The following is a 19,309-nucleotide window of genomic DNA, read 5'->3' as shown; positions in this document are numbered from 1 at the left end:
TGTAATCCTAAACATTTTTGTTGTCAAAAAACCCATTTCAAACCCAGCTCCAGTGTCTAGCTTATTACGTTAGCTGCTTCTCAGCATATATGATGGCAGGTGTTATATATAACCTCAGCAGGAAACATGTAATCACAGCTAGGTAAATGAGTTAGGCTGGAGGGCTTGCTTAGCACTGTGTGGCACTATGTGGTGTTACAAAGAAATAGTCTCAGCAGTCAACTTTCTCTTCCAGGTTGCTTTGAGAATACTCTGGTTTAACGAGAAGTGAATTCCCAGACCTTCCATAACAGCCTCTATCTGACTTCTATGGAAGAGGAGATTTCCTCAAACATTAAAGTAGTCATAACTTATCATATCACCATTTTCCCATCAAACATCTTTAACAAATCTTTATCAGCTACTGGTAGATCCTGATGTAGAGTCTCCCACTCACTTCCATGAGCTGCAGCACATTCTGCATTTTTGCACTCAAACATTAGAGGGCTGCTGGAATGCATAAGAAAACAGGACAACTGTTTTCCTCCTCCTGGCAAGTTACAGTTACAGATACTACAGAAAAGCCTGTTCCTTCAAATGAAATTTGAAAGTCAGTCATCTACATTGACCATTATCTCATGAACCACACTGTTTATATTCAAAATACTCTGTTCTACAAAAGAAGAAAAAAGGGTAAAACAGAAGTCATACATAGAGAACATCTAGAACAAAAGATTAAATAAATCATTAGCATATTAACCCAACTATTTTGGGTGCCCAACTAGGCGTGTAGGCAAAATACATTCAAATAAATTGCCTAGTTGGCCTATCAAGCAAGCTAGGAACATTGGCAGTCAGTGATTCAGAATCAGAGACTCGGATGCCGATTAATCTTTTACTTCCCTTTGCAAGAATATCGGATGCTCAGTATTTGTAATAAACCCAGTATTTGTGCCAGGTGCTGAAATCTAAAGTCAGGTGAGAAGTTAGAAAAATGACAGTAATATTTCTGTAAGTTATCACAACAAGCTGTTCTGGTATCAGATGTAGCTGATGGCATTGTCTTGGTTGTTAAACAATTCTGTTAAGTGCACCACTCACCAAGTCTTTAGGTATGCTTTTAAAGTATCTACCCTCTCTAAGTGCCTGCACTGTAGCCATGGCAGCACAAAGCTAGCTGGGTGCACACTCAAGTGGTTTGCTCAGGCTGACCTCCATGTTGCACCATATTAATAGCAACCAATATCAGCTTACGCTATTTATTCAAAACTGGCTTGAATGTGTCAACATGAGCTGGAGTTGCTTGCAGAAAAGGCATGTCCTTAATGACTGCAGCTATATTACCTGGATATGCAATAAAATGCCAAACATGCTAGTGTTCCAGGTCTAGAAAATTCTGCTAGAAAATGTTAACTTGGAACACAGTGAACAAGGTTTAACTCACACACCTTGACAGTACTTCACGTTATCTCTGGCTAGCATTCAAATGAATCAAAAATGCAGCTATTTAAAGTAATCTGGGAGAAACAGCATTGAATAAGAAACATATCTAATTCTCTTCTATATGAATGTAAACAGAAGAAAAGCATCCCTGCTAACACAGAACACAAACACAGTGCAGTGTTAAAAACAGACCTAATGATAGAATAGTCACCTCAATGGAAAGTCAAAGTACTATAACTTTACTTGGTAAGACATTGCAGTTGGCTTTAATATAGACTAGCCAACAAATCACTTTGTCTTTTTAAAATGGATCACAACTCTTCTACGCACAATTAAACAACAACGTACATTTTTCTCATAACTACCTCACATTCTATAATATTAAAATACTTCTTTAAATCAGTATCTCAGTTTATGGAACATCTGCTAGCTATGCATGTCTGCTAACTAGGTATTAAAAGGCCATTTTAAACAATAATTAATATAAGCAATATATGCATTTTCTGCAGATACTGCATAGACATTACTAAACATTAAGCAACACTAGATATTCAGGATAAAAAAAACCAAGATTTGGGTGTTCAAAAAATTACATATAGCCATGGAAATCACATATTATCACTTCAAATAGCACAAACAGAATCCTCATCCTGGCTTTGACCAGCACTATATTAAACACAGAGGTCTTCATTGCTGAAAACATCCTTTCAATGCACTGAATGGCAGTCTGTGAAGATTTGATTTATAATTGGTTTTGAACTATTCTAAAATGAATGAAAGGCTGATGCCAGTGATTCATTGCAAATGCAGTGACATCCCTTCAGTGATATCAAACCAACCACTGCATCAAAGAAAAATGCTTACTGTCCTTCAGAAATCAACTGGAACTGTGAAACACCGTAGAAAGATTTTACACAATTGAACACAGTCTTTTGTAAGAAAATACATGGGACATGAACAGAAATTACATCCAGCAAATGATAAATAGAGCAGACTCTTGACAGCATTTGCATTTCTTACAGTAATCTGTAAAATTCTAATTGCATCACTGTCAGTGACAAGACTTACTGTATCAGTATATAAACTAACACAAAGCACTGAAATATCTCAATTCTGTTTTGCTGTGGTTTGCATACTTCTGTTTTGTTTGCTTTTGTTTTTTACTCATCTGTTTTCCCAACTCTTATTCTGCTCATTCCTCAGGCTACTCCAGATCCTACCTAACTCACTGCCACTGCTCCAGAGCTCTGACCCTGCATTCTCTTCTCTTCACTGCTGTCTGTATGCCAGTTGCTCTCAATCGGTAAACTGGCATCCATGCATACACATATATGTGTCCATATATATATTTACACACATAAACTCTTCATCTTGTACACCCTGCCCCTGCCCCCCCCCCTTTAATCAAACCAGCACCTCTGTTGCTCTGTTATTCTGTTCTTCTCTTCTAGGATGCACTGCCAGGTATCAGACAGACGGCTTCACTACTGCACTCACACACTCTGCCTGCATTTCTTCCTATAAACATCTCAGAATAAGCTACAGTTTTGAGTTTTAATGTAAAGTATCAGAGTACTCTGCGGGAATATCACAATGTCAACATGCCGACTGGCCACGATGAGCTGAATGGGACATGAACCTAAATGGGACTATGGAGTGAGTAGAGCAGACATAGGCCAGAGGAAGAAATAAGCATCTGGGAGATCAACCAAAAATCAGATCAGAAATGCAGGAAGAAATGCTCCAGAAGACTCTTTATGTTATACTTTCATTATCATAGGACCTTGGGGCACTAGACTAGAACTGCTGGGTAAACACAAAATAAAAAATGGGACAAATGAGCAAGATAAGGAAGCAGTACTGATCACAACAGTGCAAAGGGATTTAGGCACAACTACTTTTTTTTTTTTTTTAATACACACAATGACAAAAGAAAGTTTTAAAAGCAATGAGGCGGCTATATATATGTTTAGAGTGCCTTCCAACGGTGAAGCAACATGAAGGAAAGCATAAAGGTCTCTCCCTGAAAATTTACCAACTAGATGATAAAGACTGCTATCATAGTGTAGCAAAAAACAAAACTGGTATAACGACACGCTATTTTGAGATAACTAGGGAGGTAACAAACAAAGTGAGGTAAGTACCTCATATTTGATTTTCTGTACTGAAATACACAAAAAAAATTAAAGCAGTTGGTTTGGAAAAGTATCTTTGCAACTACATTCCAAATGGAAAGAAGTGGTTTGTAGATACCTGTGGGACATAAATCTACAAGAAATTGGCATAAATTATTATGTTCTAAATTTGCTATTTCCTAAAAAAAAGCCAAAACTGAAGATGCCATCAATGTGACATAAGCAAGATCAGAATAATGGTGCTACTGTCCACAATGATCAAAAGTGTTATTAAAAACAAAAAAAATCTCATCCAAGTGTTTAATTGGATTGGGAATGTCTTTACTGGTGGGTTGACCTTGGCTGGCTACCAAACACCCACCCAGCCGTGCTCTCATTCCCCCTTCTCAACAGGGAAGGGGGAGAAAAAGAGGACAAAAAAATCTCATGGGTTAAGACAGAGACATGGACATCACTTATCAATTACTGTCATGGGCAAAACAGACTCAACTTAGAGAAAATTAATTTGATTGATCACTAATTAAAAAATAAAGAGTAGGATAATGAGAAAGAAAGACAAAACTACAAACATCTTCCCCTCACCCCACCCCACCCCACTCCCTTGTCCCATGTTCAACATCACTCCTTCATTCCCAACCTCTTCTACCTCCTCCCACTCAAGTGGCATGGGGGGATGGGGAATAGGGGTTGTAGTCAGTCCATAACACCTCATCTGTGCTGCTTCTTCCTTCTCATACTTCTCCCCTGTTCCAGTGTGGGGTCACTCCCATGGCAGACAGTCCTTCACAAACTGCTCCAACATGGGTCCCTCCCATGGGGTTCTTCAGGAACTGTTCTAGCATGAATCCCTTCCATGGAGTACAGTCCTTCAGGTAGGTACTGCTCCGGTGTGGGTACCCCACAGGTTGCTCCAGGCAGAAAATCTGCTCCAGGCATGGGCTCCTCTCCATAGGCTACAGCTCCTGCCAGGAGCCTGCTCCAGTGTGGGCTCTCCACAGGCTGTAGCTTTCTTCAGGGCATGTCCACCTGCTGCAGTATGGGGACCTCCATGGACTGCAGCATGGATATCCGCTCCAGTGTGGTCCTCCACGGACTGCAGAACCACCTCCATGGGCTGCAGTGGAGTCTCTGCTCGCATACCTGGAACACCTGCTTCTCTTCCTTCTTCACTGACTTTGGTGTCTGCAGAGCTGTTTCTTTCATATTTATCACTCCTCTCTCTCTCACAGCTGCTGCCCACTGTTTTTGGTGCCACCAGCATCACTAAGGAGCTCAGCTATGCCCTGTGGTGCATCCACTGGAGCCAGCTGAACTGAATGTGTTCAACACGGGGCAGCACGTGGTCTCTTCTCACAGAGGCTTCCCCTGAAGCCCCCCCATCCCCACCGCCAACACTTTGGCAATAGAGTAATTTGTTTGGGCATATTTTTCTTAAGACATCTTTACTGGAGCCCAGCTAGAGGGTTTACAGTTAGCTGTAATTGTAAATGTGTATTATATAAACACATTAGTATCAAACTGCTATAACTCTTCCACGGGACAATGCAAGATAACATTAATAATGAGTAAGTGTTTCTATAATTATAGTTTTGAACACTATTATAAACATACATTCTTGGAACAGAAAGACAAGAAGACAGAGGCTCAGAAAATAAAAGAGCCACTCTTCCTACAGCATTTACTCAATTTGGCTCACAGGACACTTGAAACAGAAAAGCAGTGGATTAACCTCTCTCATTTAATCCATACAATATACACAGAAATACACACATCGTTGCTTTTTGGGTCTGTTTAGTACTGAGTCATTAAAGGTTATGCTTATATGCCAAGAAAATGAGAGCACTAGAACCCTACTTACTTTGGTAGCAATAACTTCATATTTCTCTGCTACAGTAACAATCCAACAAGGATTAAAGCCCACTGTAAGAAACACTTCTAGAAACATTTTATTATTCTTTGATACAACTTAACAATTTTCATTTAAAACTAGACCTCACAAAGAAATGTTAAAGTCCACTCACATGCAAATATATAGTGTGTACATTAATGCATGCACACATATGCATGAATGTTACATGACATTTCTTTTGTCCCACTGAAATAACATTTCAAGCCAAAATACTTATCCGAAGCACAGCTATGCTCTCAACGGTCTCGGGATTAAAATAAATCAGATGCCATAACTAGTGTGCTTCCTCCTGACTGACACCAAATGATACAAAATATTATACATTGACATCAACTCACTCACTGGAGCATATTGCCTGAAATTAAGAATGTTATGTGTATTAGTTTTTTCTACTGACAAGGGACTACTGAACTGAGAGTTCTTGTTTCAGTCTAGTATTACAACATTGTTGCATAAAGCATTTTGCTTTCAAGCCAAGAATTCCACACAAACCATTAATCTAAGATGTTCTATTCATTATCATCTGAAGTTATTTCTTCCAAACTATGTAGCTCAGAAACTGCTGACAAACTACTTGAAATAATTTTTTGAAGTGTATCACATAACCCTCTCGCTAAGGTTAACTGAAAGTTAATTAAAATCATTAAGATGATGATTTGAACAAGAACAGGAAAAAAAACTGTCTAGATGAAATTATAAGGAAAAATTAGATACCACTTGAGTCAATCGTGCCCTTAGACACACTGCTTCTCATTTGCAAAAAAAATGAGCATTTCTTTCCTTCTCAAAGGGGTTTTTGACCTTTTAAGGCACCAATATCCACAACCCTCCTCAGACTGCCTCGTTCATCTTCTGGCCCAAGACCCCCAATGCATATTTCACTTCCTTTATGGGCAGAAATAGAAGTCCCTAAACTCTAAACATAATTTCTTACCAAATTTAATATCTTTTTAATTGATCATCAGAACATTACTTTAGTCTTCTGTTATAAACGCAGGAAGACAAAAAAGAAACAAGCTGTATGACATCTGATAAATAAAATTACATATACATATAATTTTCCCATCATAAAAATACCAGTCCCTAGTCTGGACTCTTGCCCCTGGGAAAACAAAACAAATGAAAAAATATACAAGCCTATGGTCATCACAGACAAGAACACAGATTTGAACTACTTCTATCTGCCAAGAAGACTGAACAACATATACAGACAACAGCTTTCACAAAATCCAAATGAGGAGAGTAACGAATGAAATTTGGAATAGGAAGAGAATTTCCAGTGGTGTGATTGAGAAAAAGAATTTATATAGCTTGTACTGCAAGCCAAGATGACTGATAAACTATGTGTGTTAGCTTCAACTTCAGAAACAGTATTAAGCACTAATGAAACAGTCCAGAAAATTTTTAGCAGTTTGTGTCAAGAACACTGGACAAGAACCAGTTCAAAAAGGAATTTGCAAGAACCTCCTTTATCTGGGATGATGAACTCAAACTAGCATGACAGTCCAAGCGCCGGGACTCCGGCAAACTGAACATTCATCTTGAAGCTGGGAGTCCTGCCTTTGCCAGAGGAAATGAAGTGCTGAAGGAGATGGCACTTCAGTTCAACCATCAGCCTCAGATGTTGTCCACAACACATGGCAACATTGGTAAATCTACAGTGAAGAGCACTGAGAACATTTTTACAAGTGAATGATACCTAAGGCTGATTAGTGCATATTGTACATTAGTGAATTTATTAGCCCACTAGTGATGAGTGCATACATTCATTTTGTTTAAATGGTCACTTACAAAGATTCACTGCTTATCTCCTAATTCCCTTACCCAAAAACAAGGGAGGAACATTTTCTTGAGGAGAACTGTTAAAAGAGATTTTACAAAAATGCCAGAGTTTATTATGGGTGCTTTAAAGAACTAATTGAAATTGATGTGGAACACCAGGACATTTATTTGCAATGCTTTTAAGTGTTCTGCATAGATTTCTACAAAATGGTGAGACTAATGCAGAAGAAGTCCCGTGAAGCTACAGTCAGTGATTTTATGAAGTGGTCTTTTTGGTTGGGCTTCTTTAGGTGAGAATAGTCACAGGAGGCTCAGTCTTTAAAAGCCAAAGAAGATGCTGAGCTGGGCTGCAAGCAATCCCCCCAGGACATGGAAATCAGTACATGGGGGAATTCTTAACATGCCTAGGTAATAACCTGAAAAAATAATAACTGATAAGTTTTAGGCTAGAGGATAGTTTAAAACCAATGGTCAAATTTTATGTATTTGTGTGGGTGAAGTGGTAAAGGAATGACTGTATTACCAAAGTCTACAGTTCGGCAGAATACAAGGATTATTGCTATGGAGTCTGGTCCAACTGTATGCAGTTCACAAAGTACATTAAATAGTAGTATCACAACTCTTTTAAACACAGCCACAATATCATTGAAGCCCTTCGTTTTGGCATACTTCTCTCCTTTTTCTCTCACCTCTTTTTCATTCTCTTTTTTTTTTTTTTTCAGAACAGATTCTGAATACTATCTCTTCCAATGAAAATTTTTAAGGACATCATTATTTTATCTCTTATTATTCCTTCTTTCTTTGGGTCTTCCTGAGTAGTCCTGTCTGCTTGTTTCTAGCACTCCTTCACATTAATTTTCAAGCCATCATTCTGTTTTCTTTCTGCCTTCCCTGATGACACCAAGTTTTTGTTTCTACTTTCTAACCTTTATGTTCCCCACACAAAAGAAGACCTTTGATTTGCAAAACATCCCTCACAAAAATCACCTGGAAGATCTAACTATTGCAATTAAACAGATTTAGATGAAATAGCTTTCTAACAATAGTACTTTCAAGAAATGCTGAATAAACACATAAGCTATCATCAAAGAGAAACAAAGCAAAATAAAAGACCAACCAGATGGCATCCCTTGACCTGAGGAGGGCTTTATCGGTGCATTCACCTGATCCCAGTTAAGATCATCATCATCTGACTGACTATAGCCACAGGAACTGAGAGGCTCATCGAAAGTACAGCATCCTGTAAAACAAACACAAAGATAACAATTAAACAAGGCATACAGAAAAGAGGCTATGAATCTCTAATCCTAACAACTGTGAGATAATTCAGTGCAGGCTGTGTAATTGTGGGACACTGGAATTGTTGGTGCCGATTACAGAAGTTACTGAGAGTCAGCAGTGAGTAGCTGGGTTTGACTTGAGTGACATGCTTATCTCACAAAACAGATGTGGTGGGTGCGGTCTAGCCCTCAAATTGAGTGACACCTGAGGTGAGGCAGGGGCCTCACACCCTGGTGTTGCTTCAGTAAAAGCCAGAAATACCCCCCACATCTGTACTGAACACCCTGCCCTGTACTGAGCCATCAGGCCCCACTGGCCTTTCAGAGCTGAGAACCCTTGCTAAAGGCCAGTCAGCACACAATAATTGACTTAGTCCCACTTTGCCATGACTATAAATCTGGCATTTAGAATCCTCTATTTTGAGGATGAGAACTCCAACTACTGGATGGGCTGACAGGCCTGGACCTCCCTCCTCCCCAACAGGTACGCCTCTGTAGTGAGACTTGCACCTCCGACTGCCAGATGTTACCTGGGAAAGTATTGTTAACAAAAAGCACTGAACTCTTAACTGGAGCTCAATAGTTGAAGTAAGTTGCATTTATCAAACAGCAATTCCGAATTTGTTTTATCTGTCACCTTAATAAATCATCTATCTTTTCAACTTTGCAAAACTGTTTCAGTGAAAGTCTTTGAGAGGACTCTGACAGGCAAACATTGACTCTGATGAGTGGCTGTGTACATATTAATCCTTTATACCTAAACCACTGACCAAGTCTGAGACTACGACTAGATCTAGCTGCACCTAGACTCCTCTCAGAGAAGGGAGTTTAGAAAGCAAGGGGATTCTTTCTGAACCTCGTGACTCAACAGGAGAGCTTTTTCATCCTGGCCATGCATCAGGCTCATATCCATAACACAACAGTATTTTTAAAATTTCTTAATACAAATTATTATATATTTATTAATCATCCTTTTTGAGAGGGCATAAAACCTTCTTGTCACAAAAACAAAATCCCAAGGTCAAGCAGCTGATTTAGAACTGCAGACAAATTTTCTCCTATGACATAATCATCAGGTATCAAAAACAAACCAGGAAAGTAAAAAGCAATAAAACTCAGAACACTGCAAGATTGAATGATTAGCATTCTTCAGGAAAAAACAACTATTCCATGCCTAAAAACCTACATTTCAGAAGAAAGCTGTAAGATGGGAACATCAGCTCCCATTCCTCTATCTTGGTTTCCAAATAAGGGAAGGCCTAGATGTTCCAAGAAGTGCTGTGCTGCAGACCTGGACCAGCCTGGCTATTTGTGGGATCAGTGTCTCTGGTACAATACAGCACATCCATCCCAAAATGCCAATCTATGCATAGCCTCAAACTCTCCAAAAGGAAACAGAATTGTTTCCTATCTTTTTCTCACACTTTTCTAAGTAATTTAGAAAAGAATAACAGGTCATAAAACCTCACGCTATCCCAAGCTGGGGCACGGATAAATCTAATGTCATGAATTCAGAATTCAATCTAACATTATCCACAAAAAAGCTTTGCTTTTTTCCTGTGGTACAGAGGAAACTTTTCCAGCATTTCAACATCATTCTCTTCTACCAGGGGACTAACAGAGGGTTACAAAATTCTGTTTTCTTTGATGTCTGACATTTCACTCCAGTGAAAAGTGACATCTTTCCTATTCAGGAAAACAAACGTAACCCTAGCCATGGATATTTCTGTCCATATTAAAGTAAATTCTGCAGCTGTTTAAACAAAACTAAATTTAGGGCTATTCATCATCTTTGCTATCCGTCCATAGGCACAATAGGTTTAGCCTTGCCAAGATGTATTAAAATAGCAAAACCAGACAAAATCTAGCTTTAAAAATTACTTTAAAAATCTAAATTTTCCTAGAACATTGTAAGTGGCATTACAGAACACCTTATCAAAAAGTAGAAGACAAAATTTCTTTATACCTGACAATCTTCACCTAAGTCCAGCCTTCCTAATAGCTAGTCCCAATGTATACTTGAGATTCATGACAAGCACTTTGCAAGCATATAATCTTTAGTAGCAATTACTTTTACATACAATCACCAAATAATTTCCTTTTTTGTTCTCTTACAGTGCCATTGGTCTTTATAGACATACAATGTTTACTGTGCCCTTAGATATAGGTCATCCTATACTGTTCTCTGTTCTAAAATGTTCTAAACTGCATCTTCATGTACAATTTTGAGTGCACAAGATTCAATTAGGCAATCCAGTGGGAACAGAAAAGCCATTAGAGAACTTGCAACTCCAAACTAATATTCCACTTCAGGAAAGAGATAATTTATATCTGTTATCGTTGAAGTTAAACAAATTCAAAAATACAAGAGACTTGTATAAAGTATATCAAATAACATCTGCAACATCTCCAGTGGGAAGGCTTAGAAAATTAGACAGCCATGTACCCATTTGTTCTAGTACTTGCATAAATATTGCTTCAAGCTTCATAAAATATGACACAAGCTAAGTTTCAGACACAAAAGCAAAATAACTTTCACAGACCTATTTGTGCTTTTTTAAAAGAAAATAGAAAAACCCAAACCATAGGTGAAGCAAAAGGTAGTTTCTTTGCAAAGGTACTGCAAATGATATTAGGACAAATTTAAACGTCGAGTTATGCATTGTCCAATGTAGTTAAGCCTGGCAAAAAATATACACCCAAATAAAACCTGGCATAAATCAGGGTTTACAATTCAAACACAGGATTAATAAATGTACAGAATAGCTCCCATACTTCATTACATCATACATATCTCTAGCAATAAGAAGGCATAGAAGGGTTTAAGAAGGTGTTTTCTTGCTGAAACCCAGAAGTGCAGCCAAGTGCTGCAAAACATCCAATACTGGAAAAAAGGGAAGAGTTTGTGATTCCAGATGGTTAGTAAAGGCTCTTCCCTTTCTCGCTAGCTAGGAAGTTGTCAAAAACATGGATAAATAGAACAACAGTTCTAGTTATCTAGATCATTTGTCTGTCAATACAGGACTGTTTCTCACAGCTTTTCTTCATTTCTCTGGCAGGTCTGTTGCTAAATCACTCTGTCAGGATTAATTTTATATTTTATTTTATTTTTGCCATTTACATCCTTCAAACCTTTGTAAATTCACTATCTTACAACTTCCTCAAAACGGGTATCTAATCTTCATATCTGCTATAGGAAGAGTTTAAAAGGTATTTTTGAACTTCTTCATTCCTAAGTCACTTCCACCCACAACTAATAACTAACCTGTAGCAAGTGTTACTATGAGTAATCAAACTGTACAGCCACCCATCCAGAGAACTGACCAGCATATGTAAGATCTTTAATAGCACAGATGCCAAGCCATGTTTCTTTCTACAGCTAGCCACAAAGAATAACATGAACACTAAGGAAAGCTTTGCATGGCCATGACTTTTTGGAAAGTCTTTTGTAGATTTAAATAGCATGCATGGCATATATAGGTGTTGGAAATATAAGCAAGTTTATAGACTAAGAATAACACAGATCTTAGTGGAGCAAAACAAAACAAAACAAAAGCTTAGCCAAATTAGCCAAGTAACAATTACTGTCACTGACGAGTCATCGACAGTCCTAATGACTTATGCCTGCTTCCCAAAGTTCTGACTCACATCTGACTGTATTACAAATAAGATTAATTTCCTTAGAAATCGGTCATGCCATTAGACCAAACCCTACATTGCATCTACTCAAGCCTGCCTGCCTGCCGCCTTCTGCAGTGCTTCACCTGTTTTCTAGTGATGATACTCTTACTGTACAGGGTTTCCACTTCATAGATTTCCACTTATGATATCAACAAGGACTGGTAAAATCTGTAAAATCATCAGTTGTCTTTAATGTCTCTCATTGTTGCACTGTTTTGAAACATGAGCTGCTACCAAGGCAGGCAGCTGTTTAATCAACTAGCACACTTGAGAAATTCTGCCCATTTTTGCTATTAGAATTTATAATAACAATTAAAATACATATTGGCAGCTACATATTTTAATCAAGCAAAGAAATTCCCTGCCTATTATAATGGCACTAAAGACTGCATGGACAAACTGTATTTTAAAGAATGAATTCTGTGCTGACTGAAATATTTAAGTAAAACAAGAGATACAGACCCCATTAAGATCCTTTGGCTTATGCTACTTTTTATAGATATATTTGGATTCCTGAGAGAAATTGAATTTATAAATGCATATGATGCAATACAGTCTATTACAGCCTATGGTTCTTTCAACTGCAATTATTCATTTAACCATCACGAATCCAGTTCAATATAACTATGCCATTGTCCAAATGTAGTCCTTTTTGCACATTTCTATTTTTATTTGGTTAAATTACTTAGGTCTTGAAAAATATATAAGCTTAAATGAGGAATATAATTTAAGATGAAAGCAACCAATTAAAGTAAATGGAATAAAGAACATACTATATTATTTCTAATGTGAATAAAGTTTTATTCAGAGTATTGTGTGTTACAGATATAATTATTACATCTGTTATGAAGTATTCTCAAAGAATACCTTAGCAAAAAGTAGGCCAATAGAAAACAAAATCATTTAAGTGACAAAAACTAACATAGAAAGAAGTTCAAGTTACACTGGACACTTTTATTTTTGTTGGTCTTATATACTGCAAAGATTCAGATCAATGTTACTCTCTATCAAAAATCTCCTGCCAAATGCACAACAGCTAAAACTTGTAACACTTACGAGTATCAATGCTAGCATTGCCATTACCAGGGAACATAAGTGCGTAGTAGAACTGATACAAGGGCCCCGCTCTGGGACACAATACATTTTTTTTCTTCACAGCAAAACCCTGCGGTTCCTGGTCTGCCATAGTACCAAGCATTCTGTGGCAGAATAGATGAACCCAGAAGACGAGTTTACTGAATCCCACATTTTATTAGTATTCTTATCTCATTTAAAAGTATTCTAAATTCTGTTGTCTCTGCATTTTCAGTTTCATACTGGAAATGTGTTTATGTTGATTAACTCTAAGTACAATGTAGCTATTCTTTGAAACAGAGATAAAGGTTTTGATATCTGATCTGAAAGCTGGGTTTCTAGACTACATGTCAATATCAGGGGGCTTGATAATGCAGTGAAAGATTAATCTCCTATTAGGCAATGGATCTTTCCATAAAGAAAAAATGGAGGAGAAAAAAAAAAAAAAAAAAAAAAAAAAAAGGAGGGGGAAGAAAAAAAAAAAAGAAGAAAAGAAAAAAGGCTTTGCCCAAACAAAAATATACCATTTCTCAACCAGACGCATGCCCTCCTGCCCTCTGGAACATACCCTGCATCCAGCAGCAATAGACCAAGCACATTACCTGGACAACATACCACAGCAAATGAAAAGTGAAATAACTGAAAACTGACAAAATACAATTGTTAAGCTCGAGTACACTGTGAATGGGTCAGCATTCATCCCAAAGGGTTACTGCTCAGGACAACGAGTAACTGTCACAGTAATGCTGCCTTGTGCTTCCCTTTACATTTTTAAAGTTCTAGATTTCAGGCAAATCATCCTATCTAGACAATCCCATGACAACTAGAAAATTACCTGAGAAACACAGCATTAGGAAAATGGGATCCTGAGCACCTAAGATGACAAACCATCAAATCAGAGAATAAACAATTACTGCTTTGGGGGCAAGTAAGTCATGATAAAGTAGAAAATAAAAAGACATTCTCAGTTGTAAACTGGCTAACAGAGAAAGCAAAACTAGGAATCAATAGGCAATTTTTAACATAAAAAAAAAAGAAAATGCTGTCTCTAAAGCTGTATGACAGGTCTGGTCTTCCATATAACTTTTATTAAAGATAGGGTGATGACAGAAATTGCCTAATACAAAAATGTTTACCTCTCTGAAATCAATAAATGGTTGAGCTACATAATTGGACAGTTTAAGGAACACATTAGAAACCGGACATAATGTCCTGCCTGGATTCTGCTTTGTGTGTAGATGCTCAGTAAAAAAAAAAAAAAAAGGCTCTACCTGCCCTTTCAAAGGTGTTACAGCATTACACATTTAAAGGCCTTTCCAGACATGCTAGCTCAGAGATAGCTAACAAAAGAAACTCTTCTCTGTGTGCCTCCAAAGCTCACACAGAGCTGCTGCGTATCTGCAGTGACATACACACACCAAAAATTCTTATCCAGGCTTTACAAGTGAGCTTTCAACAGTGGGTAGTCTATTTTAAAATAGAGCATTTATTTTCTCTCAAAATATACCAAGTTTTTCATTTATACTAGAGCCAAGCATTCAGAGCTGTAAAATAATACTGTAATCTAGATTACTGGTCAGGGAGTCTGAAAAACCATGTGCTGCATAAAGTCGATATAAATTAAAATACTATCTACACTTTGTTGAGTCTGCATATGCACAGGGTGAGGGAAAAGAGCAGTAGGAAACAGATTTTACAACTAAAGAACTTCTCTGTGGCTCTGCTCAGAAAACATTTTGAAAAGGTAGAGGACAGAAGAATTATCTGGAAAAATCTCATGAGTGAAGATGATGAAGTAAAAGGATGTATTTCACAACTAAGAAAGGCCAGATACTAATTCTGGATGTAAAGGAGAACAACAGGTGGAAAACAATACAAAATTGTGCTAAGATGTGTGGAAAAGGTGGTATGAAAATGCTAGAGTTCCGAGTTCATGGACCCAATTCCAGCAGTATTGAAGGTGATGACAGTATAAAAAAAATAAAAGAAATAATTTTGGATGAACATTTAAAGTGTTATTTATGAGACTTCAAAAGCTCACCACATGTTCATAAAACATTTATAATTGCTCTCTATGTTCTCCCTCCACTTACCTGACAGAAACTGAATCAACACAAACGTTTCCAAAAACATTTCAGTTTTGGTGACGTGGGACATTGTAGCAAAGCTGCATGTTATGGAAGACATATATGTCAGTTCTCATTTCCCCTGGAAAACTGCCCACAGTTAGGCAAATAAAATATTTTCTAAAAAATTACACTTGCCTAACGGATACCGAGAATAATTCAAAATTTGTGTTCTGGAACTCTAGTGAAAAGCCCTGAAAAAAAAGTTTCTTCTCAAAACATGCATTTGAACTCCTTTTAGATACCAAGACATAGTACACAGACACCACTCACCAAGGATAAAAGAGAAGACACTGAATAAGGGATCCTAAAACAAATATGACGAGTCTCATGTAAGCAAAAAATATCTACATGTTTGTGTCATTTTTCTATCAGCGAATATTTACGAGGCCCATGGGAAAATGGGTGCACATTAACATTCTGTGAGCAAATGGATTTCTGGCATTTTTAATGCCAGGGTGTTTGATTTTGCAATATTAATGATAGCTTTTCTTAGTGTGTGGCATGGATTATATGGGCAAGGGCACAGGCATGCTTACATAATAATACACAAATTCTATTCCTGTTGCAGTTTTCATTAATTAGAACACATCTACCGTAAGAAATATTAGAGTGTTCAATCCAATAAAGTACAGGATTACACAGAAATATATTTAGGAAACCCTATTTTAAAAGGTATTATTAAAACAAGCTTCTGTACAAAAGTAATTTGGATTCTACGCTTTAGTAACAGCGAAGGAAATCATGTTGGGTGGTAAAACTCGCTGGTCTTCCAGTCCAACAAAAGTTAATACTAAACCAAACATTTCTTGTACCAATAGCTACTATGCATAAACCAGCGGTTGGGAGGGTTTGGTGGTTTGTGGGGTTTTGTTCTGTGGTTTTTTCCGTTTTCTTTTCTTTTTGTATATGTGCCCTTGCACCTTTTTAATTAGTAATGTAATGCTACGATTGGGTTCTAGATCAGGGAATTTACTTTACAAATGTAATAAAATATTGTGATAATAACTTTTTTGAAAGAAAGCCTTATAAGAAAAAAAATCCATATGATAAGTACTTTGGAATGACTTTTCAAGAGCTATAAATCAAATCTGTAACATATATTTAACCTACAGATGTACATAGCTTATTAAACAGATTACTTTTGGCATACCAGTTACAAGAAGGAGACTGGTGATGTACACGTGTTTTGGAGCTGACTCAACTCACTGAAATTCTGGACTGTGGCCAAAACCACTACAAAAATCAATAAATAAAAGACAGATTTCCCATATGTTTTGCATCTTCTTTATCACAAATACCTGACAAAACCATGCTTCAACATGCAAAAGTCTCTTATGTAAACTGCCTGAAATGTTTTAACATAAAGCTTTGACCTACAAGTAAGTAACAAAGGGAACCTTCTTTTCACATACTTAAAATAGAATAAAAAATTCAAAAGAGATTCTGGCAGTGGAATAAGCCTCCTGAGAAAAAACAAAAATGCAACTGAACACCTCTTTCATATAATTTATATCATAGGATTCACTTAATTTATTTTTATAGCTACCACCCAGGAGTTCACAAAACCCCTTTATTAAATGTGTAAAAGCATTCAATCATCTTGGTTGGCAAAGCAAGCAGATGGCACAGAACAGAGATGTGGGAGAGGGATGTTTTCCCCCATTTACTTGAAATGGAGACTAATAAGGACACACTGGGACAGCGGGAAACAGATGTACATACTGCAGTAATATATACAATAGGTAACAATTTGATATACTTTCTTCTGGCAAGGTAACATGCAGTACCTCTTGAAGGACCTGAAATTACACCTCTGTTTTGAAAAACTACAGTAAAACACATGGTAATGTTTTCTGTACTCTTTCCTAGGGAAGAAAAGAAAAGGTAATTTATGGTCTAACTCCCGGACCATGCATTAAATGCCAGTTGTGACTCTGAAGCAGTCTGCAGCATTTCACCCTTCTGTGAGCCAAGGGACAAAATACCTAAGTGTATCTCTTGCACTCAGCACATCTATTTGTGATTTCTTGTGTTAGTAACAGAAGCTGCCCCTATTAATTTATTTGTTATGTAGAACACCTCTACCGTTTCCTCACTTGGCTTTTATTGCAATTTTACCTTCACTTTTTCCAGTGAGGAGAGCTATCACCAAAACATGCCCAAGTATGTGATGTGAAGCTGGAATTAAAAAGAGAACTTCTAAACATAGTAAGAAATTACTCGTTTCTCTCTGCCCCCCACCCCACTCGACCCAGTTTCATTTGCTCGTATAGCACTACCAAGTCCTAGAGGCAAAATCCTAGATTGCTTCCTTAGGTAAAGTGCTGCCCTGACAAGCAGTACACTCAAGAATCACTCACCATTCGTCTCTCCATATGATATTTATAATGGATGTGAGCAGTTCTACTGACCTGTTGAAGACAAGCAAATTTCAAGAAAAGGGAAGAGGACACCTGTCTGCTTTCAGTAGCTTCACATTAAATCCACATTTTTATCCTAAAAACTGCTTAGGCCATTTCACCTCACCTGAGTACCCCAGTATCTTCATATAGCATTAAAATACAGCTGCCCCAGAAAGATTTGTCCAGGGGAGGGGAGAGAAAAACAGGAGAAAGCATTTGGGAGACAATACAAAACTTGATGGATGATAGCCAAGAAAGAAATGGATATACTGGAAAATCTGAGATTAAATTAAATACAGTTCAGAAGGAATGAAAAAATAGTGTGAGGATCACAGAATCACAGAATGGTCAGGGCTGGAAGGGACCCCTGGAGATCACCTAGTCCAACCCCCTGCTAAAGCAGGGTCACCTACAGCAGGTTGCACAGGATCGTGTCCAGGCGGGTTTTGAATGTCTCCAGAGAAGGAGACTCCACAGCCTCTCTGGGCAGCCTGTGCCACTGCTCTGTCACCCTCAGGGTAAAGTTCTTCCTCATATTCAGATGGAGCTGCCTGTGCTGCAGTTTGTGCCCGTTGCCCCTTGTCCTGTCACTGGGCACCGCTGAAAAGAGCCTGGGCCCGTCCTCTTGACACTCACACATGGGATATTTGTGCGCATTGATAAGATCCCCTCTCGATCCTCCCTCCTCCAGGCTGAACAGGCCCAGCTCTCCCAGCCTGTCCTCACAAGGGAGAAGCTCCAGTCCCCTCATCATCCCTGTAGGCCTCTGCTGGGCGCTCCCCAGTGGTTCCCTGTCTCTCCTGAACTGGGGAGCCCAGCACTGGACACAGCGCTCCAGGTGCGGCCTCAGCAGGGCAGAGCAGAGGGGCAGGATCACCTCCCTCCACCTGCCGGCCACGTTCCTCCCAATGCCCCCCAGGCCCCCATGGCACCCCCTTTGCTGAACTGCATTCGGTCCCCCCTGCCCAGCTCTCCAGCCTGCCCAGGCCTCGCTGAACGGCAGCGCAGCCGCTGGGGTACCAGCCGCTCCTGCCAGGGCTGTGTCACCGCCAGCCTTGCTGAGGGCTCTGCCCCTTCACCCAGGGCGCTGGGGAGCCCGTTGGACAGGGCTGGGCCCAGCGCTGAGCCCTGGGGAACCCGCCAGCTACAGGCCTCCAGCTGGGCTCTGCGCTGCTGGTCACAGCCCCTGAGCTCTGCCATCAGCCAGCTCTCGATCCGCCTCACTGTCCCCTCATCCAGCCCGCACGGCCTGAGCTGACCTCCGGGGCTGTTATGGGAGACAGTGTCAGAAGCCTTGCTGCGGTCAAGGTGGGCAACGTCCACCGCTCTGCCCTCATCTACCCAGCCAGTCGTTCCATCATGGAAGGCCATCAGGTTGGTCAGGCACGATACTCAAATCTTTCTTTCCCCCTCTAGCTGGGAAGATAGGATTGAAATGCATGCCTCACAGCCAAAATCCATCATAATAACGGGTCTGCTCACTCTGATACTTTAT

At 38.9% G+C, this 19,309-nt stretch overlaps 1 protein-coding gene across 10 annotated transcripts in view; it reads right to left on the bottom strand.

The window, feature by feature from the left end:
* Positions 1–19,309, bottom strand: part of PTPRM (protein tyrosine phosphatase receptor type M) — a 481,575-nt gene that overhangs the window by 363,744 nt on the left and 98,522 nt on the right. For all 10 annotated transcript variants that reach the window (XM_027802895.2, XM_027802897.2, XM_027802902.2 and 7 more), the window contains exon 2: positions 8,366–8,488. In XM_027802895.2, coding sequence (XP_027658696.1) covers positions 8,366–8,488 — 123 coding nt within the window. The remainder of the gene's footprint in view (positions 1–8,365; positions 8,489–19,309) is intronic.

Source organism: Falco cherrug, chromosome 3 (assembly GCF_023634085.1).
Source record: "Falco cherrug isolate bFalChe1 chromosome 3, bFalChe1.pri, whole genome shotgun sequence".
Taxonomy (NCBI): domain Eukaryota; kingdom Metazoa; phylum Chordata; class Aves; order Falconiformes; family Falconidae; genus Falco; species Falco cherrug.
The sequence above is the reverse complement of the archived record's forward strand: the minus strand, read 5'-3'. Positions and strand labels throughout refer to the sequence as shown.